General features: G+C 38.6%; 1 protein-coding gene and 2 pseudogenes across 1 annotated transcript; all 3 read left to right on the top strand.

Moving 5' to 3' along the window:
• The first annotated feature begins 246 nt into the window (after positions 1 to 246).
• Positions 247 to 6791, top strand: LOC122326378 (annotated as a pseudogene).
• Positions 6792 to 7545: 754 nt separating this feature from the next.
• On the top strand, positions 7546 to 13385 carry LOC122326395 (annotated as a pseudogene).
• Positions 13386 to 14269: 884 nt separating this feature from the next.
• LOC122326376 (interferon-induced GTP-binding protein Mx2-like) lies at positions 14270 to 23901 on the top strand. Its single transcript, XM_043221233.1, is given in 16 exon segments — positions 14270 to 14523; positions 14846 to 15042; positions 15126 to 15239; positions 15313 to 15420; positions 17949 to 18103; positions 18189 to 18327; positions 18421 to 18619; positions 19214 to 19292; positions 20195 to 20288; positions 20291 to 20316; positions 21264 to 21396; positions 21629 to 21750; positions 21752 to 21776; positions 21894 to 21970; positions 23116 to 23325; positions 23402 to 23901. Coding segments are annotated over 16 exon segments (2034 nt in total). The 5' UTR covers positions 14270 to 14425; the 3' UTR covers positions 23660 to 23901.
• Positions 23902 to 25157: the final 1256 nt, after the last annotated feature.

Here is a 25157-nt window from a genome sequence, read left to right as displayed (position 1 = left end):
AGGCTCGTATACATTTTATTTTTCCTTGAGCTAATTTTAATTTATTGGGGATTAATGTATATGCGTTTACAGACCCAGTTTACTTGTTAAGTGCTCTAGTTAAAAATAACGTGTATTTACAGTAAATGCATGGTAACCTAATGTAAATTTTGTCCAAAATACTAATACAAACAGGCATAATATAGGATAAAAAAAAGGATAAAAAAAAAAAGTTTTAAGAGTGGATTGAAACAAATAACAGTGCAAAATAACAAATAAATTATGCATTTTAAATTTTACAGTCAGGGAATAAAGGGAGAGATTCAGAACCATTTAGAGGAGAGTATTCGTCCGTACATCGATCTGATTGATACTCTGCGCTCAGTTGGCATTCAGAAGGACTTGGCGTTGCCGACTATCGTAGTGATCGGAGACCAGAGTTCTGGGAAAAGCTCTGTGTTGGAAGCACTGTCTGGAATTGCGTTGCCAAGAGGAAGTGGTAAATTGCATATTCATATGTGTGTGTGTGTGTGAGTGTGTGTGTGTGTGAGTGTGTTTTGTCAACATCTGTGTTTCTACTCATGGTTGATAGGAATTGTCACTAGATGTCCACTAGAGCTGAGGCTGAGGAACGTAACGAGTGGAGTCAGCTGGAAAGCTGTTCTGTCTTACCGTAAGAAGAAATACGAATTGGTCAATTCAACAGGTTAGTGAAAAAGCTTGCAATCTCCATTTGTTTCCTAGCTCCGTCTGATTCCTACAGCTAAATTTAAACCATGTTACAGATCCTTTTCAGGTTCATGGCCAGCAGATACATTCAGCGGGCAAGAGGCCACGTTTGTCTTACGAGGAGAAGGTCGTTGAATTCGTGGATCCTTCATTAGTTGAAAAACATGTTGAAGAAGGTGAGTAAAACTCATAAAATGCATTTTCTGTGTCACTGATGCATAACAGTCAGTAAAGAAATTTCACAATGTAGTAACAGCTCTGACCTATTCACCAGATTATTTTATTGCATAAGCAGTAATCTGGTGTATAAGTAACTGTATCTTCCAGCAGAATAACAAGCACATAAAACAACTCCAATGGGAGTGTTGGCAAATGAACATATTAACAGGTTTAATGTAATAACGGTTTCATTATAATTTATGTCCTTAGTATTTTCTTTATATAAGTCTAGTAACCATTTCATGAAGTCATGTGTGGAATCTGACCGCATTTCATCCCTTAAGAGGTCACACCTATTGCTGGAAAAACCAGTTCATTCTGACAGGTTTCAAAACACGATGCATGCCCAGATTAGATATTTTACAGAGCTTTCACAAAGACACCTAATCTTTTAAACATCCGTGGATAAAAGCATCTTTTAAATGGATGAATGAAGAGTTCAGCCTTTAAGTGTGGTTTGAAATGAGCCATGCGCAGTGTGTTATTGATAGACGCGGTCAACAACCGGGCAGGGTTGAGAAAACAGCAAGTAGGTCTGGGAGAGGCATAATCCAGAAAACAAGTAGGGCCATTAGCTTTGTAAGAACTAGATTTAATACTCAGCAGTGAATAAATCACAAACTGGGCTTTAAATACACAGGACAATAAGATAACAATGGGGAGAAGTTAATCAATTGCCAAGGGAACTAATAAGGGGCAGAGCAACAAGGGAACTCAGAAACAATGGGAGACACACACTACAAAATAAGAGTCTTTAACGCAAGACAGAGAGACACAATTGGAGGGAAGTGCCCTCTTCAGTTTGTAGGCTCTCCAGCTGATGATCATAACTATTTTATTTTAGTGGCAATAAATAGAAAAATGCTAATTTTAGAAGAAAAGTTTATGCATCTGGGGTATTGTCTGGGATTCTCTTAAATAGTCGATTGCTTCAGGACCTTCCTCAGTAAACCACTGTGATTGATTGGACTTGTCGCACCTTCTTGGAGTGTGACAAAAAAAAACGGAAATCAAAAAACAAATGGACCCCCTGCTCTGTGTAAGACATAACTGTGTATTCACTCACACCACATTAATGGACTAAGCGTTTCATATGTGATAATGTATTGAGTGCATGGCAAATTAAAGAGTATATAAATGTTCATAAACACGTATTTAATCATGCAGTGTGTTTTGCAGCCCAGAACGAGTTGGCTGGAAAAGGGGTGAAAATCTGTGATGACCTCATCACTTTAGAGATCAGGTCAGCTGATGTCTGTGACCTTACCCTGATCGATCTACCTGGAATCGCCCGGGTCCCAGTGCAAGGACAACCACAGGATATTGGAAACCAGGTGGGCAATCTGATTATACACTCAAGGTTCAGTAACATCTATATATATCCAGTAACATATATTGTCTGCATGTCTAATAGATCAAACGTCTGATCATGAAATTTATTGAGAAGCAAGAGACTATAAACCTGGTAGTGGTCCCCTGTAACATAGACATTGCAACAACCGAAGCATTGAAAATGGCACAAGAAGTGGATCCTGATGGCATGAGAACTCTTGGTAATGAAGACGATCATCTGCACAACATCTAATATCCTTCAGCACATTGATCAGCCAATGCATATTTTTAAGAATAATTTTTTCATTCACACAGCCATTCTGACCAAGCCAGACCTCATAGACAGGGGAACCGAGAAGAACATTCTGGCCGTTGTCCAGAACAAAGTGATTCCTCTCCGCAAAGGTTACGTCATGGTGAAGTGTAGAGGACAACAACAGATCGATGACAATATTCCTCTGGAGGAGGCCACAGCAATTGAGAGAGATTTTTTCCAAAATCATGACGTTTTCAGGTTGCTATCTAAAGAAATTATATGTTGACTTTTGTTGACATGTTTCGGTTTATGCAGCATGCACTACTAAAAATCTGTGAACAAAATGTTTTTATAAAGGCTTAGAAAAATACTAACACAAAACCACATCTACATTTATTCATGTAAGCAGTATACAGTCCAGCCCACATAGTCTTTGTTAATAAAGACTTTACAAAACTTTACATTTACTTTACAAAATGTTCCTTCTGTTTCTCTCCAGAGTGCTCTTGGACGAGAACAAAGCGACCGTTCAATGTCTTTCCATTAAACTCACCCAGGATCTCGTCAGTCATATTAAAGTAAGTTTGTCATTATTTTAGCAGCATAAATCTTAAATTAATTAAGAGACTAAGATACATACTAAGATATGTATATATATAATATACATAAACTACAGATCATGTTCACACACGACACCTCTGCACTATACTCCCCATTTCTGTCAGTCAAAACACGTATGTTATGTATGTAATCCTCGTTCCCTGAAGGAGGGAATAGAGATGTCTCACTCGGGAGCCCCAATCACCTCTGAGTTTAGAAGAAAAGGCCAATGAGAATTGGAGACTGGATTTTGCATGCCAAGCCACTCCCCCGTACATATAAGGGTGTATAAGATGGTTGGCATGCATCCGCTAATTCAGGTTTGTTTTGAGGAGCTGAGAATTCAGCACAAGATTGTGTCAAGAGGGACATAACATCTCCATCCCCTCCTCAAGGTTACATACGTAACCAAGACGTTCCTTTCAGTCAGTCACTATGACGTTACGTCGAGTGATGTCATGGGGTCCCTATGGAAAACGCCACAACCTGAACTGTGTTACGAAATTGAGGCCACAATGCTGACAGTTGAGCATGTTTAAACAAAGTGAACTCAATTCCTTAACCTTCCCAACTCCCTGCAATCCAGATAACCGGACAGTAACAGACTTCTCAGATTAGTCCAAACACTAAGGCAATGGAGGACCAGAGTTCACCAACGGGAACAACTGGGAGTAGCGCACAGATCCCAAGGGAATGGCGCTGCAAGAGTCCAGCAGCATCTTTTATCCTCTTTTCCTTCTAATTCACATTCAGAATGATCCGAAACAAAAATCTGAATGAGTGGATGACCGTCCCTGTATGTACAGGGAGTGGCTTGGAGTCAGTCGATGTAACATTGTAGTGACGGACTGAAAGGGAACTAATTAATAACTGTAATTCAAAAAAAAAAAAAAAGTAAGGCATTACATTACTAGTGTAGTGGACAGCACATTCTAGGGTCAATGTTATGTGTGGGCTCCTACCCGACCGTTATGGTGGACAAAGTTTTGCCTCATTTTGATTGGATCTTTGTGGACTAACATAAGCAAACGCCATAAGATAAAGACGCTAGGACAACTTCCAGATACCTCTTAAATGGCAAGAAGAAGACCTTTGGTAAAAAGGCCGGGAACCACAGAACTTCTTATTGGTCGAAATACAGTTTCTGCCCTACACCCACCACCAGACAGATTCCTGAGGTTCTGGCCTGTGACCGCCATCCTTCGGACCTCCGGATGCAACAGCAGTGGGTGAAACAAAGAGAGATCACAGACATCCATCCAAATAATTTACAGAATGACACAGAAAAAGGTTCTACAAATTAGAGATCCCACCAATCTATCTTATGTGATGTACTCATAACCACATCTCAAGTGACACGTGATCCAAATATCACATCGTCAGTGGTGACTTGAGCACCCATCACTACGCTATCACGCCCTAGGTTGGCAAAAGCAAAGTTTACTATGCTAGTTACTTTAAAAAGTAATCCAATCGTATAACTTGCATTACTCGTAATCCCAACAACGCTTACAACATCCACTTGGCATCTGCTGGGTTTATTACATCCATTTTTTATTCATAATTGTCAGAAATCCCTGCCAAAGCTTGACGAGCAGATAAAAAAAGCAGTTGTGGGAAGTGAGGAATGAGCTGAAGGAGTGTGAAGCTGGACCTCCACAGGACCCCAAGGGAGCCAAACTATTCCTCATTAACGTAAGAATTTGATCAACCAAAGTCTCTTAAGTTCATGCTTATCAGAATTATTATTAGGACTGAATCCACATGGTAATACATGGTAATGCTATAATTAGGTACGTAACACTTTAGTTTAGGGACCAGTGCTCACTACTAACCATGTATATTACTAGTATACTGTTTATTAGGACCTATAAAGCACATATTAATGTCTTGGTGCTTCCACACAACATCTTTACTTGTAGCATAATTTATGAAAGCCGACATTTTCAGCCTTTGACTGAAAAAGGCTGTTTTGTGTGTAAAGCCAAAAAATAAGAGGCAGGTTTCGAAAATGTAATCTATGTAAGAAGCAAATTAGGGGTTTATTGAGGCGAAAGGCACAGTTAAAAATAAAATAAAAAATAAAAACTGTGAAATAACGTTTGACCTGCTATTTTTTTATTCAAAACATGCTCATAACAATTACTGTTGTGTCTTTCTCACAGATATTAACGAAATTCAATGATAAGATCAAGTCCTTATCATTAGGAGAGCTGATCATTAAGAACAATATGTTTATTCAGCTCCGGGCCGAATTCAAGAAGTGGATTGACGATCTCAACGACACAAAGCCTGTCAGTACATTTTTATATTTAATACATTTACCTGCTGATATTCAGGCCAACAATTATATTGTTTGGTCATCAAGAAGCTAATATTTAGTAAACTTACATTTTAGACTCTTGTCTCCACAGCGAAACACAGTAAAGCCATTTTGAATGAGTAAATGTTTATGAATGGATGATGCAATGAATCAAACCCCACTACTAATGCACAGACATCTCTTCGAAACTTGTTCAGAAACATATTTTTATGCGATTGATTGACAGTTGAAAGTTCGAATGAGCTTAACCAGAATTACAGAGGAAGGGAACTGCCCGGCTTCAGCAACTACAGAATTTTCGAGATGATTTTGCAGAACCGTATGGATAAACTCAAAGAGCCAGCCATCAGATCGCCAATTCCATTAAAGGTACAGTAGCGCATATTTCATTTAACGAGAACTTGAAATCAAAGGATGACTGTGTAATGAGAATATGCAGTAGCTCACATATGAATTATCAAGCATAAATTGTGGCTGTTTTTTTTTTTTCTTTATGTTTTACTTTTTAAAGACATCACTCTCCAGCAATTCAATGACGTGTCTTATCAGTGTTTCCAAAACTACCCTGTTCTTCTAAACACTACTACGGTAAATATTGCTCTTAATTTGACCTGTGTCGGGATGAAGCACTAAAGAGTGCAGTGTGTACATGGCCGAAGAAAACCAAGTTAATTGTACAAAAGTCAGTTTTACCTCCAGTTCCAGTTACGTCTTCACTTGATGTTATAGAACAAAATCGATAACATTCAGTCGAGCCAGCAAGCCAAAACGGAGCAGCGGATCATGGATCAGTTTGAAATGGAAAGCATGGTCTACACTCAAGATCCCATCTACTTGAAGTTCCTGAACGAGATTAGCGCTGAGAAATTTTCAGAAGAGCGGTTACCTGTCTTTGACGTAAAAAGCAAGTACAGTGAAATGCTGCAGGCGTATTATGAGGTACATCTAGTCTTCAGGAAAGAATCCAAGCCTCGTTTAGAGAGAAGTTGCTTAGTGGCTCTGTGTTATCTTTCAGATTGTGGTGCAGAGGATGGCTGACCAGCTGCCCATGCTGATCTCCTTCTACATGCTGAAGGAGACCGTTCAGCTCCTGTGTACTGACATGCTGAGTGTCCTGGACGGGCAAACGTGAGCGAGCTCTTGTTTGAGGACTCAGACGTCAGCAAAGACGCAAACACTTGCAGTCTCGCCTCGGCCGCTTGACCGCAGCTCATGAAGAACTAGTCAGTTTATTTGAGAAATCTACTAATTTAGAGGATATTATAATTTGTTTGACAGCAACAACTCTTTTCAGCGTATGTAAATGTATTACCCAAACCTCCATGTTGTTTTAATAATAGTAAATAAGTTTTAAGTGCATTTAACTACTTAATCCTGAAATTTTACTTTGCCATAAATTAAATCGCTGCACTTTTATATGAATTAATGAATATCTATTAGCTTTGTAATTATAGTAACCTGCATTAATAGTATCTGTCAGAATATAAATACTTTGGTTGTTTTCATGTTTGCAGTAATATGTATCCAAGCTGCTAACGACAGGGTAAAGCTTCATTTAGTACCTTAGCTGCTTTCTTATCTACTGAAAATAAAATTAAAAATGTAATAAAATCCCTACTGATTGACTGATTGATTTTTTCAGCATAATTTTACACGTATCTAGTGCCAGTGTGCAAAACACAGTTCCTGGCCACAGCTTTACAGATTTTTGGTCAAGTCTTGATCACAAACCACATAAAACAACTGAATAGAGCGCATGAGCCTACAGAATTTTATGAGCATCTTATAGCTGCATCATTCAACACGAGGGTGTGTAAATGAAAATGATTTTGGGTTGAATAATATTTACACTTCACGTTTTATCATATTATAAGGGCTATATTTATAGGCATATAGCATACAGTATTTCAAACTAGTTTTGCATCTCTATTTATAAGTTGATTCAGACAAAAAACGAGACAAAAAGTGAAATACAGTATTTCTGTACTCTGTCTTTACAACTTTAATTTGTAATATTTGACCAGTAGGATCTGTACTTTCACTCGAGTAATGGAGTCGTGTACTTTGTCCGCTTCTGTTTACTTTCGATTTCAATCTTCTGGGTGTGATGAACTATGAACTGAGTCTGACGCACAGGTTGCTCGTGATTTCGCTTTAGCATGGAAGCATGAAAACTGTCTTTAGGGCATATATAATTTTTTTAGGAGGCACCTAAAAAGAAAGAAATTGATCTCATTCATTTTTGCCTTTTCATTTTTTTCCTCTTCGGTTTTTCCTCCAAGAAAATGACCAATTTAAGCATGGATTATTTCAATTCGTCTCCTTCAGCTCAAGCAGTGTTCACAATTACGTTGAAGACACTGATAATTCTTTACAAGAAAGGCTAGTATACATTGTGCTTATTTCTAATCATTGTGCTTATTTCTAATCTAATTTCAAAGATACATTTTTTATATGAATTTATACCTATTTGCTCTAGATACTACTACTATTACTAAAAAGAAATTATATTTTTACAATGAAAAAAAAGGTTTACAATGCTACAATTTTACATAGCTTGCATAATGAAGAGATAAATTAAATGTAAAATTATAACATAAGTTTTATTTCAAAATGGTTTAAAGTAAAAATCAATAGAATATCTGTATAAAGGGTATAAAGCCACAATTTTGCAAATAAAACATACATTTTTTTTATTTAGTCGGGGAATGAAGGGAGAGGTTCACAACCATTTAGAGGAGAGTATTCGTCCGTACATCGATCTGATTGATACTCTGCGCTCAGTTGGCATTCAGAAGGACTTGGCGTTGCCGACTATCGTAGTGATCGGAGACCAGAGTTCTGGGAAAAGCTCTGTGTTGGAAGCACTGTCTGGAATTGCGTTGCTAAGAGGAAGTGGTAAATTGCATATTCATGTGTGTGTGTGTGTGTGAGTGTGTGTGTGTTGTCAACATCTGTGTTTCTACTGATGGTTGATAGGAATTGTCACTAGATGTCCACTAGAGCTGAGGCTGAGGAACGTAACAAGTGGAGTCAGCTGGAAAGCTGTTCTGTCTTACCGTAAGAAGAAATATGAAAAAAACACTAAAGCAGGTTAGTTGAAAAAGCTAGCAATTTCTGGTTCTAATTTTCAGTTCCTACAACCATTTTAAAACACCTTTACAAGTTTCTAACCAACTGATGAGCTCCATGAGCAAAAGGCCACGTGATGTCTCACGAGGAGCAGGTCACTGAATTCGAGGATCCTTCATTAGTTGAAAACACGTTGAAGAAGGTGAGTAAAACTCTTCTAAATTCATTGTCTTTTCAGTGCTATTGATAAACTTGACAATCTAATAAAAGCTTTGACCCCTTCCCAAAAAAAGAAACATTGTTCAGCAATGATCTTCCAGCAGAATAATAATAATAATAATAATAATAATAATAATAATAATAATAATAATTCATGTCCTTAGTATTTTAGTATAAAGTCCTGTGTGGAATTTGGCCGCATCTCACCCCTTCAACATTTTCCCTAAAAGAGCTTCACAGACGATGTGTGAAAAAAACGTTTCCATTTGATAATAAATTGGTTGGTCTGTGGTAAATAACAGGTGATCTATCGCCGGAAGGTGTTATAGCGAGCGCTCATTGCCGCTGTTATCAGCTCTTTACTCGTGCACGATGGATTCCTTCACACAGACCATTGAGCGCTTCGTTCTGGTAAAAGCATAAATTAAAACTGACAATGACACATACTGTATTAGGCCACTTCAGCACTGGTTTCATACCCGGGTCCCACGATGGGCATCATGGCTCATACCAAAGGAAGGAGATCTCTTTTCTACAGATGCATCGTTGTTAGAACAGATGCTTCCAGGCTGGGGTGCTGTGTGCAATGGGCATGGCCTAAGTTGCATTGGCATATGAAGTTGCTGACAGTGCTTTTGGCCATGAGTAGGTTTCACCCTTGAACCAAGGCAAGTAAGTTTTGGTCTGGACAGCAATTGAGAGAGATTTTTTCCAAAATCATGACGTTTTCAGGTTGCTATCTAAAGAAATTATATGTTGACTTTTGTTGACATGTTTGAAGTTTATGCAGCATGCACTACTAAAAATCTGTGAACAAAATGTTTTTATAAAGGCTTAGAAAAATACTAACACAAAACCACATCTACATTTATTCATGTAAGCAGTATACAGTCCAGCCCACATAGTCTTTGTTAATAAAGACTTTACAAAACTTTACATTTACTTTACAAAATGTTCCTTCTGTTTCTCTCCAGAGTGCTCTTGGACGAGAACAAAGCGACTGCTCAATGTCTTTCCATTAAACTCACCCAGGATCTCTCGTCAGTCATATTAAAGTAAGTTTGTCATTATTTTAGCAGCATAAATCTTAAATTAATTAAGAGACTAAGATACATACTAAGATATGTATATATATAATATACATAAACTACAGATCATGTTCACACACGACACCTCTGCACTATACTCCCCATTTCTGTCAGTCAAAACACGTATGTTATGTATGTAATCCTCGTTCCCTGAAGGAGGGAATAGAGATGTCTCACTCGGGAGCCCCAATCACCTCTGAGTTTAGAAGAAAAGGCCAATGAGAATTGGAGACTGGATTTTGCATGCCAAGCCACTCCCCCGTACATATAAGGGTGTATAAGATGGTTGGCATGCATCCGCTAATTCAGGTTTGTTTTGAGGAGCTGAGAATTCAGCACAAGATTGTGTCAAGAGGGACATAACATCTCCATCCCCTCCCTCAAGGTTACATACGTAACCAAGACGTTCCTTTCAGTCAGTCACTATGACGTTACGTCGAGTGATGTCATGGGGTCCCTATGGAAAACGCCACAACCTGAACTGTGTTACGAAATTGAGGCCACAATGCTGACAGTTGAGCATGTTTAAACAAAGTGAACTCAATTCCTTAACCTTCCCAACTCCCTGCAATCCAGATAACCGGACAGTAACAGACTTCTCAGATTAGTCCAAACACTAAGGCAATGGAGGACCAGAGTTCACCAACGGGAACAACTGGGAGTAGCGCACAGATCCCAAGGGAATGGCGCTGCAAGAGTCCAGCAGCATCTTTTATCCTCTTTTCCTTCTAATTCACATTCAGAATGATCCGAAACAAAAATCTGAATGAGTGGATGACCGTCCCTGTATGTACAGGGAGTGGCTTGGAGTCAGTCGATGTAACATTGTAGTGACGGACTGAAAGGGAACTAATTAATAACTGTAATTCAAAAATAAAAAGTAAGGCATTACATTACTAGTGTAGTGGACAGCACATTCTAGGGTCAATGTTATGGCGGGGCTCCTACCCGACCGTTATGGTGGACAAAGTTTTGCCTCATTTTGATTGGATCTTTGTGGACTAACATAAGCAAACGCCATAAGATAAAGACGCTAGGACAACTTCCAGATACCTCTTAAATGGCAAGAAGAAGACCTTTGGTAAAAAGGCCGGGAACCACAGAACTTCTTATTGGTCGAAATACAGTTTCTGCCCTACACCCACCACCAGACAGATTCCTGAGGTTCTGGCCTGTGACCGCCATCCTTCGGACCTCCGGATGCAACAGCAGTGGGTGAAACAAAGAGAGACATCCATCCAAATAATTTACAGAATGACACAGAAAAAGGTTCTACAAATTAGAGATCCCACCAATCTATCTTATGTGATGTACTCATAACCACATCTCAAGTGACACGTGATCCAAATATCACATCGTCAGTGGTGACTTGAGCACCCATCACTACGCTATCACGCCCCTAGGTTGGCAAAAGCAAAGTTTACTATGCTAGTTACTTTAAAAAAGTCATCCAATCGTATAACTTGCATTACTCGTAATCCCAACAACGCTTACAACATCCACTTGGCATCTGCTGGGTTTATTACATCCATTTTTTATTCATAATTGTCAGAAATCCCTGCCAAAGCTTGACGAGCAGATTAAAAAGCAGTTGTGGGAAGTGAGGAATGAGCTGAAGGAGTGTGAAGCTGGACCTCCACAGGACCCCAAGGGAGCCAAACTATTCCTCATTAACGTAAGAATTTGATCAACCAAAGTCTCTTAAGTTCATGCTTATCAGAATTATTATTAGGACTGAATCCACATGGTAATACATGGTAATGCTATAATTAGGTACGTAACACTTTAGTTTAGGGACCAGTGCTCACTACTAACTATGTATATTACTAGTATACTGTTTATTAGGACCTATAAAGCACATATTAATGTCTTGGTGCTTCCACACAACATCTTTACTTGTAGCATAATTTATGAAAGCCGACATTTTCAGCCTTTGACTGAAAAAGGCTGTTTTTGTGTAAAGCCAAAAATAAGAGGCAGGTTTCGAAAATGTAATCTATGTAAGAAGCAAATTAGGGGTTTATTGAGGCGAAAGGCACAGTTAAAAATAAAATAAAAAATAAAAACTGTGAAATAACGTTTGACCTGCTATTTTTTTATTCAAAACATGCTCATAACAATTACTGTTGTGTCTTTCTCACAGATATTAACGAAATTCAATGATAAGATCAAGTCCTTATCATTAGGAGAGCTGATCATTAAGAACAATATGTTTATTCAGCTCCGGGCGAATTCAAGAAGTGGATTGACGATCTCAACGACACAAAGCCTGTCAGTACATTTTTATATTTAATACATTTACATGCTGATATTCAGGCCAACAATTATATTGTTTGGTCATCAAGAAGCTAATATTTAGTAAACTTACATTTTAGACTCTTGTCTCCACAGCGAAACACAGTAAAGCCATTTTGAATGAGTAAATGTTTATGAATGGATGATGCAATGAATCAAACCCCACTACTAATGCACAGACATCTCTTGAAACTTGTTCAGAAACATATTTTTATGCGATTGATTGACAGTTGAAAGTTCGAATGAGCTTAACCAGAATTACAGAGGAAGGGAACTGCCCGGCTTCAGCAACTACAGAATTTTCGAGATGATTTTGCAGAACCGTATGGATAAACTCAAAGAGCCAGCCATCAGATCGCTCAAATTCCATTAAAGGTACAGTAGCGCATATTTCATTTAACGAGAACTTGAAATCAAAGGATGACTGTGTAATGAGAATCATGCAGTAGCTCACATATGAATTATCAAGCATAAATTGTGGCTGTTTTTTTTTTCTTTATGTTGTACTTTTAAAGACATCACTCTCCAGCAATTCAATGACGTGTCTTATCAGTGTTTCCAAAACTACCCTGTTCTTCTAAACACTACTACGGTAAATATTGCTCTTAATTTGACCTGTGTCGGGATGAAGCACTAAAGAGTGCAGTGTGTACATGGCCGAAGAAAACCAAGTTAATTGTACAAAAGTCAGTTTTACCTCCAGTTCCAGTTACGTCTTCACTTGATGTTATAGAACAAAATCGATAACATTCAGTCGAGCCAGCAAGCCAAAACGGAGCAGCGGATCATGGATCAGTTTGAAATGGAAAGCATGGTCTACACTCAAGATCCCATCTACTTGAAGTTCCTGAACGAGATTAGCGCTGAGAAATTTTCAGAAGAGCGGTTACCTGTCTTTGACGTAAAAGCAAGTACAGTGAAATGCTGCAGGCGTATTATGAGGTACATCTAGTCTTCAGGAAAGAATCAAGCCTCGTTTAGAGAGAAGTTGCTTAGTAGCTCTGTGTTATCTTTCAGATTGTGGTGCAGAGGATGGCTGACCAGCTGCCCATGCTGATCTCCTTCTACATGCTGAAGGAGACCGTTCAGCTCCTGTGTACTGACATGCTGAGTGTCCTGGACGGGGCAAACGTGAGCGAGCTCTTGTTTGAGGACTCAGACGTCAGCAAAAGCGCAAACACTTGCAGTCTCGCCTCGGCCGCTTGACCGCTGCTCAGGAAGCACTGAGTGATTTTATTTGAGAAATCTACTAATTTAGAGGATATTATAATTTGTTTGACAGCAACAACTCTTTTTCAGCGTATGAAAATGTATTACCCAAACCTCCATGTTGTTTTAATAATAGTAAATAAGTTTTAAGTGCATTTAACTACTTAATCCCTGAAATTTTACTTTGCCATAAATTAAATCGCGCTGCACTTTTATATGAATTAATGAATATCTATTAGCTTTGTAATTATAGTAACCTGCATTAATAGTATCTGTCAGAATATAAATACTTTGGTTGTTTTCATGTTTGCAGTAATATGTATCCAAGCTGCTAACGACAGGGTAAAGCTTCATTTAGTACCTTAGCTGCTTTCTTATCTACTGAAAATAAAATTAAAAATGTAATAAAATCCCTACTGATTGACTGATTGATTTTTTCAGCATAATTTTACACGTATCTAGTGCCAGTGTGCAAAACACAGTTCCTGGCCACAGCTTTACAGATTTTTGGTCAAGTCTTGATCACAAACCACATAAAACAACTGAATAGAGCGCATGAGCCTACAGAATTTTATGAGCATCTTATAGCTGCATCATTCAACACGAGGGTGTGTAAATGAAAATGATTTTGGGTTGAATAATATTTACACTTCACGTTTTATCATATTATAAGGGCTATATTTATAGGCATATAGCATACAGTATTTCAAACTAGTTTTGCATCTCTATTTATAAGTTGATTCAGACAAAAAACGAGACAAAAAGTGAAATACAGTATTTCTGTACTGTTTTTTTTTCTTCTGTAATCTGTCTTTACAACTTTTACTTGTAATATTTGACCAGTAGGATCTGTACTTTCACTCGAGTAATGGAGTCATGTACTTTGTCCGCTTCTGTTTACTTTCGATTTCAATCTTCTGGGTGTGATGAACTATAAACTGAGTCTGACGCACAGGTTGCTCGTGATTTCGCTTTAGCATGGAAGCATGAAAACTGTCTTTAGGGCATATATCATTTTTTTAGGAGGCACCTAAAAAGAAAGAAATTCATCTCATTCATTTTTGCCTTTTCATTTTTTTCCTCTTCGGTTTTTCCTCCAAGAAAATGACCAATTTAAGCATGGATTATTTCAATTCGTCTCCTTCAGCTCGAAGCAGTGTTCACAATTACGTTGAAGACACTGATAATTCTTTACAAGAAAGGCTAGTATACATTGTGCTTATTTCTAATCATTGTGCTTATTTCTAATCTAATTTCAAAGATACATTTTTTATATGAATTTATACCTATTTGCTCTAGATACTACTACTATTACTAAAAAGAAATTATATTTTTACAATGAAAAAAAAGGTTTACAATGCTACAATTTTACATAGCTTGCATAATGAAGAGATAAATTAAATGTAAAAATTATAACATAAGTTTTATTTCAAAATGGTTTAAAGTAAAAAATCAATAGAATATCTGTATAAAGGGGTATAAAGCCACAATTTTGCAAATAAAACATACATTTTTTTTATTTAGTCGGGGAATGAAGGGAGAGGTTCACAACCATTTAGAGGAGAGTATTCGTCCGTACATCGATCTGATTGATACTCTGCGCTCAGTTGGCATTCAGAAGGACTTGGCGTTGCCGACTATCGTAGTGATCGGAGACCAGAGTTCTGGGAAAAGCTCTGTGTTGGAAGCACTGTCTGGAATTGCGTTGCCAAGAGGAAGTGGTAAATTGCATATTCATATGTGTGTGTGTGTGTGAGTGTGTGTGTGTGTTGTCAACATCTGTGTTTCTACTGATGGTTGATAGGAATTGTCACTAGATGTCCACTAGAGCTGAGGCTGAGGAACGTAACAAGTGGAGTCAGCTGGAAAGCTGTTCTGTCTTACCGTAAGAAGAAATATGAAAAAAACACTAAAGCAGGTTAGTTGAAAAAGCTAGCAATTTCTGGTTCTAATTTTCAGTTCCTACAACCATTTTAAAACACCTTTACAAGTTTCTAACCAACTGATGAGCTCCGCGAGCAAAAGGCCACGTATGTCTCACGAGGAGCAGGTCACTGAATTCGAGGATCCTTCATTAGTTGAAAAACACGTTGAAGAAGGTGAGTAAAACTCTTCTAAATTCATTGTCTTTTCAGTGCTATTGATAAACTTGACAATCTAATAAAAGCTTTGACCCCTTCCCCAAAAAAGAAACATTGTTCAGCAATGATCTTCCAGCAGAATAATAATAATAATAATAATAATAATAATAATTCATGTCCTTAGTATTTTAGTATAAAGTCCTGTGTGGAATTTGACCGCATCTCACCCCTTCAACATTTTCCCTAAAAGAGCTTCACAGGCAGAACGGTGTGTGAAAAAAACGTTTCCATTTGATAATAAATTGGTTGGTCTGTGGTAAATAACAGGTGATCTATCCGGAAGGTGTTATAGCGAGCGCTCATTGCCGCTGTTATCAGCTCTTTACTCGTGCACGATGGATTCCTTCACACAGACCATTGAGCGCTTCTGTTCTGTAAAAGCATAAATTAAAACTGACAATGACACATACTGTATTAGGCCACTTCAGCACTGGTTTCATACCCGGGTCCCACGATGGGCATCATGGCTCATACCAAAGGAAGGAGATCTCTTTTCTACAGATGCATCGTTGTTAGAACAGATGCTTCCAGGCTGGGGTGCTGTGTGCAATGGGCATGGCCTAAGTTGCATTGGCATATGAAGTTGCTGACAGTGCTTTTGGCCATGAGTAGGTTTCGACCCTTGAACCAAGGCAAGTAAGTTTTGGTCTGGATGGACAACACAGCGACAGTTGCATACATCAGCCACCAGGCTCAGTGTTTCCCTAAGACAGACAATCTGTCAGTAGGTTCTGGGTTTTGGTAGATCTCCCACGCCAGTACCTTTCCTATGTGGTACTTCCTCTGTAAGTCCATAGGTGGATCTTCTCCATTGGGTAGGTTAGGATTTCCGTACTACCTTTTTCCATTGGGGGAATAGTCACTGTGCCAGTTACTACCAAAACTTTTCAGCTGTTTAGGATGGTGCGTATTATTATGGTTAAGGCTCCAACTGAGGGGGCCTCTGCCTTTATAGCGGCTCTCCTGGATGTTGGAGAGTAGGTTCTTAAGTCTCGGGCATTGGAAGGTTACTATGGGCAGAAGTGCATTTGTTTGTGCCATGTTTGTATGTCAACATCAGTTGTGGCATTTAGATACAAAACAACAATTGCAGGCTTTAAAAAGAAATGGCAACAAAGTGCTAATATGTACAGGCTTCAGCTTTGAAATCGGGCATTGTCAGGGAATCTAGGCCCCTTAAACAAGTTATTTCTCTGGTAGAAATTGTTCGATTTGATCGGGTTTGTCCTTTTTCTTCTTGGTAAAAATAAACAAACAAAAATAGGGGTTCCCAGGCCATCTGTCCCTATTGGTGAGCCCTGATGTATGAGTGCAGTGCAAACATAAGAGTATACACTCACCGGCCACTTTATTAGGTACACCTTACTAGTACCGGGTCGGACCCCCTTTTGCCTTCAGAACTGCCTTAATCCTATGTGGAAACATTCAAAGATTTTGGATAGCATCACGCAGCTGCTGCAGATTTGTTGGCTGCACATCCATGATGCGAATCTCCCGTTCCACCACATCCCAAAGGTGCTCTATTGGATTGAGATCTGGTGACTGTGGAGGCCATTTGAGTACAGTGAACTCCTTGTCATGTTCAAGTCTGAGATGATTCGCGCTTCATAACATGGTTTGTTTTCCTGCTGGAAGTAGCCATCAGAAGATGGGTACACTGTGGTCATAAAGGGATGGACATAGTCAGCAACAATACTCAGGTAGGCTGTGGCATTGACACGATGCTCAGTTAGTACTACTGGGCCCAAAGTGTGCCAAGAAAATATATTACACCACCACCACCAGCCTGAACTGTTGATACAAGGCAGGATGGATCCATATTTTCATGTTGTTGACGCAAGGCGACGTTTTTCCAATCTTCTGTTGTCCAATTTTGGTGAGCCTGTGCAAATCGTAGCCTCAGTTTCCTGTTCTTAGCTGACAGGACTGGGACCGGTGTGGTCTTCTGCTGCTGTAGCCCATCTGCCTCAAGGTTTGACGTGTTCAGAGATGATCTTCTGCATACCTCGGGTGTAACGAGGTTATTTGTGGTTAAGTTACTGTTGCCTTTCTATGAGCTTGAACCAGTCTGGTCATTCTCCTCTGACCTCTAGCATCAACAAGGCATTAGGCCCACAGAACTGCTGCTCACTGGATATTTTCTCTTTTTTGGACCATTCTCTGTAAACCCAAGAGTTGGTTGTGTGTGAAAATCCCAGTAGATCGGCAGTTTCTGAAATACTCAGACCAGCCCGTCTGGCACCAACAACCATGCCACGTTCAAAGTCACTTAAATCACCTTTCTTATGCATTCTGATGCTCGGTTTGAACTGCAGCAGATCGTCTTGACCATGTCAACATGCCTAAATGCATTGAGTTGCTTACATGTGATTGGCTGATTAGAAATTTGCGCTAACGAGCAGTTGGAAAGGTGTACCTAATAAAGTGGCCGGTAAGTGTGTAAACATGATTAAAGCACGTATTTAATCATGCAGTGTGTTTTACAGCCCAGAACGAGTTGGCTGGAAAAGGGGTGAAAATCTGTGATGACCTCATCACTTTAGAGATCAGGTCAGCTGATGTCTGTGACCTTACCCTGATCGATCTACCTGGAATCGCCCGGGTCCCAGTGCAAGGACAACCACAGGATATTGGAAAACAGGTGGGCAGTAGAATCTGATTATGCACTCAAGGTTCAGTAACATCTATATATATCCAGTAACATATATTGTCTGCATGTCTTATAGATCAAACGTCTGATCCTGAAATTTATTGAGAAGCAAGAGACTATCAACATGGTAGTGGTCCCCTGTAACGCAGACATTGCAACAACCGAAGCATTGAAAATGGCACAAGAAGTGGATCCTGATGGCATGAGAACTCTTGGTAATGAAGACGATCATCTGCACAACATCTAATATCCTTCAGCACATTGATCAGCCAATGCATATTTTTAAGAATAATTTTTCATTCACACAGCCATTCTGACCAAGCCAGACCTCATAGACAGGGGAACCGAGAAGAACATTCTGGCCGTTGTCCAGAACAAAGTGATTCCTCTCCGCAAAGGTTACGTCATGGTGAAGTGTAGAGGACAACAACAGATCGATGACAAAGTTCCTCTGGTGGAGGCCACAGAAACTGAAAGAGATTTTTTCCAAAATCATGACTTTTTCAGGTTTGATCTAAAGAAAACATTACTTTTCCATACTTTGACTGTGCTTGGGAGGTGTTTACACACCATTTTCAAGAAGAACTTTTTTGTGCTTTTGGCAGATCATTTACACAACAGCAGCACAGGTTTCAAAGTGCAAGGTTTTATGATACCAATAATGATACCATTATTTTCGCAGTGTGAACTAGGAAAACAAATTAGTAAAAATGATGACATCATGTGCATGCATATGATGTTTGGTCTATAAGCACAGGCATGCTTAAAATTACCTTTAAAGCATAGTGAATCAAAACAGAAACATTAATGCAAAATTATCCTTAAAAGAACCGTGTTTTGCTTGGGTTACGTTTCAGTTTTGTGTCCTCCCAGACATTTTATGCTTATAAGTAAATTTGTATATCCTTATGCTCTTTTATCCTTAGCTTCCCTTAAGTTTCCATTTTTAGTACAATTCTTAATGTGTATGTTGTCATGAAGAGCCAAAACCCAAACTCGATCGAGGGCTGTGCGTTGAAATTAAAAAAAAAATCTAACTTGAAAATATATTTGTTTCAGATTCACTTACATTCTCTGAAGTGTTCCTTCTTTTCTCTACAGACCGCTCTTGGATAACAATAAAGCAACTATTAAATGTCTCGCTGTCAAACTCACTCAGGATCTCGTTAGTCATATTAAAGTAAGTTTGTAAATGGCAATTCATATAAATATTAAATGTATTGAGAGACTATGATCTCCCACCACTGCAGTCTGAAGAAGCCTCAACGTTTAGGTGGCTCGCTAGTTTTTAGTCTATAGGCTATATATCCTATATAATTCATGCTCATATTCATATGTATTTCTTATAACCAGTGTTCAGGAAAGATACTTTTAAAAGTAATGCATTACAATATTGTGTTACGCTTTAAAAAAAGTGAGTTTGTCTAAAGTATTTTTTCTTAATATGGTTGGTTTATTGAAGGTCAGCAGCAAAGAGTTAAACTGGTTAAAAGTTCAGTGTGTAATATTTAGATGGATATATTGATAAATGCAAAGAGCTTACACATTAAGATGTTGTGTTTTTATTAACTTGGAATTAGCTATTTATCTACATACAAAGCATTTCCCCTTGGGCTGGGGATATCGATCAAAATATATCAGTCTCCATGTACAGTCCATGCATGACTATCTGGGCTAGCATTCAGTCGCTGCTGTGCACAATGGATTGTATATTGTATATTGTAGGTTTTATTAGACCAAGACAATGCCTGCTCTCATTTTGCGCTTTTAGTTCATTCTCAATTCTCAAACAATGAAACATTGTAATTAAAAGTTGATGTGACACAGTGAAAGTGCCTCTGCCCCAACTTTTTCCATATTTTATACTATAGCCAATTAAAAATGAAAGAGAATAGACATAGCAATATTAATTTTTATGGCATTCCACAAAGCATCCCAACTTTTCTGGAATTAGGGTTGTTTATCTGAAGTTTATCTGATTATGTTACTCGCATTACTTTTAATGCAACTCCAATGCTACTTACAATATCCTCTGGGCATCTGTTGGGTTTATTACATCCATTTTATTTTCATCATCGTCAGAAATCCCTGCCAAAGCTTGACGAGCAGATTAAAAAGCAGTTGTGGGAAGTGAAGAATGCGATGAAGGAGTGTGAAGCTGGACCTCCACAGGACCCCAAGGAGCCAAACTATTCCTCATTAAAGTAAGAATTTGATCAACTCATGCTTCTCACAATTTTTATTAGGGCTGAATCCACAGAGAAGTGATATAATTAGGGAACACTTTAGTTTAGGACCAGTTCTCACTACTGACAAGTACTGTAGCATATTAGTAATTAATCCACCACATACCTAAACTTAAAAACCACCTTTAGGGGATTCCTGAGGCAAAAGTAATAGCTAATAGTTAGTTACTAGTGAGAATTGGGCCACTAACTAAAGGCCCAAAATTGTCAAATCTGCCTTTTTTCATAAGTGAGGTCTAGGGCCGATGCATACATTTCAGTTTCAGCAAGCAACTATTATAACTACGTTATTATTTCAGCTATAAATAATCGCAACAATGCATATACAATATTGTTTTACACACATTTACACGGACATTATTTCATAAACGACGTAGACATGAGATGCAATAAATCTTTAGAAGCGCCCGTCCCAACAAAAGACAATACTTTATTGAACCTTTATTGAATCAATAAAAGTTTCTCAAACACTGAAATCCATACCAATTTTTTTTAATTTATAAAAAACCCTAAAATAAACAAAGAAAGAAAACCTATCGTAATTCTTTTTTGGAAATTGGGCAATGCTAATAAAAAATGTAATTTTCTTAATTTAATTGCCACAATGTCTAAACATATCAAAACATTCAGAAGACACTGCAATGATCTTTATATGAATAAATCACAGAACATTTGTAAAATGCAAAACGATTGAGCATTATAAGAGCAAACATTGTCACATCAGACACGGTGCCTCTACTGTAGATGATGTTTGTAACCAGACACATTTCATCAGTGTTCTCGGTTCACTTTTAGTTTTTTTGTTTTCAAAGCTCATTCGTGGCTTTCTTTTTTCCTTTTAGAGGTACAATGCCAATATAATTTAAAACGTGCTCGCATAACAAGCTCATTTTTCTTTCTCACAGATATTAACAAAATTCAACGATAAAATCAAGTCCTTATCATTGGGAGAGCTGTTCAATAAGGAAAATATGTTTGTCCAGTTTCGGGCTGAATTCAAGAAGTGGAATGAAGGTCTTAATGAAACAAAGACATCCTGTCAGTACATTTCTAAATGTCATACCTGCTGATATTCAGAGCAACGGCACAGCTGTAAAATTATATTGTTTAATAAACTAGTAAATATTGAGTAACTCGGACTCAAAGCAGATACAAACAGTGAAAAGTACTGTTGCATTGAATATCAGCGCCCTTCGAACTTTGTTCAGCTTTTATAAGAATTGTATTGTCATTCTTCCATATAAAAAATATCCCTCTTGCTCCCAACAAGTTGAAAGTTCGAATGAGCTTAACCAGAATTACAGAGGAAGGGAACTGCCCGGCTTCAGCAACTACAGAATCTTCGAGATGATTTTGCAGAACCGTGTGGATAAACTCAAAGAGCCAGCCAACGAACGAATTGCTCAATACCATTAAAGGTACAGGTCCGCATTTTTATGTTCAATTGGAACGTAAATCCAACTTAGAATGTGATAGTAGTATCATACCTGAACTATCAAGCATAAAATGTTTGTCTTTTGTTTTACTTTTAAAAGACATCATTCTCCAGCAATTCACTGACGTTTCTCAACAATGTTTCCGAAACTACCCTGCTCTTCTAAATATCACTATGGTAAAGATTGCTCCGTATTTGTGACAAAAATGGTGTTTTTTTTACTAAAGTAAAATTGCAATGTATTCTTCATATTTGAAAAGTTGCTGTGCAGAGAGTTCAGTGTCCACTTATTATAAGCATAACTTATTAAGTGCGTATGAACTAATTGTTTTGAGCTCAGCTTATAAAGTATACAAGTGCAAAGTATTACAAGATCATTTTCTTTGGTTTATTTTGAGTTTGTTGTTGCTGTTTTGTTTAGATTTTTCTAGCAAGACCTTAGCAAGTCGGCGCGTTCGGTGTGATTTCTTGCACCTCACGTACAGAAAATATAACTTTGCTAGAATTTCTGATATGCAGATGCACATCGGCACCCTTTGAACCCTGTTCAGCTTTGATAAGAAATACATTTTTACATGCTTCCAACAAGTGGAGAGTTCAAAGGAGCTTAGCCAGTATTACAGAGGGGGAATGCCTGGCTTCAGCAACTACAAAGTTTCTGAGATAATTTTGCTCGCGTATCCCAAAGCCATAGCCTAGGCCCTGAAACCTGAGACCCAAACAAATGGGTCTACAGCCCGCCATAAGAAGGGTGGACTGCTATATAGGTAGGAGCACCATTTATTAGAATATTTAGACTGATAGCGAGGCAGTGCATGCGTTAGCAACCGAAGTTTTACTTTAGAACTGTATCTCTCATTGAGTCAAGGGACGTTATGAGGAATGCCTCCAACAGTACCGTGCTATAAGCAAAGTTTGTGTAGGTATTGCTTCAGGCCGGACTCTTGTGTAAGCCAAGATCTTCCATGGACTTCAAGAGGATACGATTCAGCTTGCTGTCCACACTGGCCCACGCTGAATCCTTGGGAGGAAGTATTCAGCACACTCCTACTCCTCTACAAGCTTGTAGGACTTGTGCAAGATTGACTCGTTGAAGCTGAAGCAGTAAATTATGATGAAATGGCTCTCAGAGCTAACTTATAAAGCTGCTGGCCCCACCCCTTTTGGCAAACTTAAACATAATTGGTTTGTGCTGCTACACAAACGTGAATAAACCAGGTTTCAGGAGTATCCTCATACAGCAACATTCAAAAGGGAACTTCAACAATTGTACAAAAACTCTGTCAGTTGACTTTTTGTTCTTCTGTACTTCTTCATCATAGAACAAAATCGATAACATTCAGTCGAGCCAGCAAGCCAAAACGGAGCAGCGGATCATGGATCAGTTTGAAATGGAAAGCATGGTCTACACTCAAGATCCCATCTACTTGAAGTTCCTGAACGAGATTAGCGCTGAGAAATTTTCAGAAGAGCGGTTACCTGTCCTTGACGTAAAAAGCAAGTACAGTGAAATGCTGCAGGCGTATTATGAGGTACATCTAGTCTTCAGAAATGAATCCAAGCCTCGTTTAGAGAGAAGTTGCTTAGTGGCTCTGTGTTATCTTTCAGATTGTGGTGCAGAGGATGGCTGACCAGCTGCCCATGCTGATCTCCTTCTACATGCTGAAGGAGACGGTTCAGCTCCTGTGTACTGACATGCTGAGTGTCCTGGGACGGGCAAACGTGAGCGAGCTCTTGTTTGAGGACTCAGACGTCAGCAAAAGACGCAAACACTTGCAGTCTCGCCTCGGCCGCTTGACCGCTGCTCATGACGAGCTAGTGAATTTATTTGAGAAATCAGACGATGTTGTCTTACATTATACATAATGTAGCTTATTTGACAACTTAAAGGCATAGTACACCCCAAATTGGAAATTACCCATATTTTACTCCTATGTGTATATGACTTTCTTCTTCCAGACAAACACAGTCAGAGTTTTGTAAAAAGCTTGGTTACTTCCAAGCTCGGTAATGCTGGTGGATGGCGGCCATTATTTTGAAGCTCTGTAAATCAGACATATCCGCAATTAATGTGACATGAAACATACCTATACGCATTCGAGGGTTATCACACGCCCCTCTAAAGCAGATCGATGGGTCTTCGTAACTAAAATATTTCTAGTTTTAACTAGAACGCAGAATTCCAGCTTCTTGGCTGAGCTGTGACTCGATGATTGGGCGGGTTTTCCTGCGTAAAACCTGGCAACCCTGACATTAATCAAATGACTAAATCCAGAAGGCTTGGAATAGCGCACACGAGTGTTTAGGGACTTCGTGGCACTTTTAAGGATAATTCACACCACACAGACAAACACCGACTGTTTGAGTCTACCGCCATTGGTTGGAGTTTGTCTTCACCCAAATAAACATGATTAGTCAGCGTTTTGCTGGTGTCTGATGAGGAAGAATGAATAGGCCTTTATGTGTAATTTGGACAGCTGTATCATCCTCGTGCTTCTAAAGTGAAAACTAAGGGTTTACAGAGACATGAAGGTGTAAATTACAGAATTAGTTTTCTGGGCCAATTATTATTTGCATATTGTAACAGCCATATTTATAGGCCTGTGTGACTATGGGAGCCAGGTCTTTCAGTTTTGTGATATTCTTTTCTCTAAGACACCCATCAACTATCCACCCTTCTCTCATTTAAAACCTCCTTTTTTTCTCTGAATATTACTCTTCAGTTGTAAATTGCACCCCGTTATGGATACGTTCAGCTAAATTCTCCCTGTATCTCTAATCTAGCTTTGTAAGTGACCGCTTGTAATGGTCATTTTAATCCCTTGGTATGCCTTCTGTCCTTTTTATTTGTTTCTGTTTTTTAAACCTGACTTGTAAAGCGACCTCGGCGATGTAAAGGCGCTATATAAATGAAAAATAATATTAAAAGCCTATAGCAAGTAAAAAGTTTTGTCCTGTACGTTTTGCCACAGTAAATATACAGAACATCAAATTAATGCACACTTAAAAGTTGATACAAACAGAGTTCGAGAACATGGCTATGTCTTCATTTTTGATATAGAAACCCTTTCAAAGCACAAAAGTGTACTTTGAAGGTTTGTGCATAAGGTGTGTGTGTATAGATATACAGAAATAACCACAAGATTATGATATTGTGAAACCACAAGCACAGAACGCCTCTCTAATGAGCTCTTTCTCAATCAAATACTGTAATGTTTTTGCTGTAAACAGGTGATGCAACCACAGTTCTCTGTTGTCTGGGGATGACACCTGGTGTGATTACCTGGATTTATATCCTGTCGTGGTTATAAGCTCGTCTGCTCATAAGAGATGGTTCAGTCAGCTGTAATGTGTTTTCTTGAGG

The sequence above is a fragment of the Puntigrus tetrazona genome, chromosome 21, assembly GCF_018831695.1.
Source record: "Puntigrus tetrazona isolate hp1 chromosome 21, ASM1883169v1, whole genome shotgun sequence".
Classification (NCBI taxonomy): Eukaryota; Metazoa; Chordata; class Actinopteri; order Cypriniformes; family Cyprinidae; genus Puntigrus; species Puntigrus tetrazona.
Note: the sequence above shows the minus strand (reverse complement) of the source record. Positions and strands in the feature narration are given on the sequence as shown.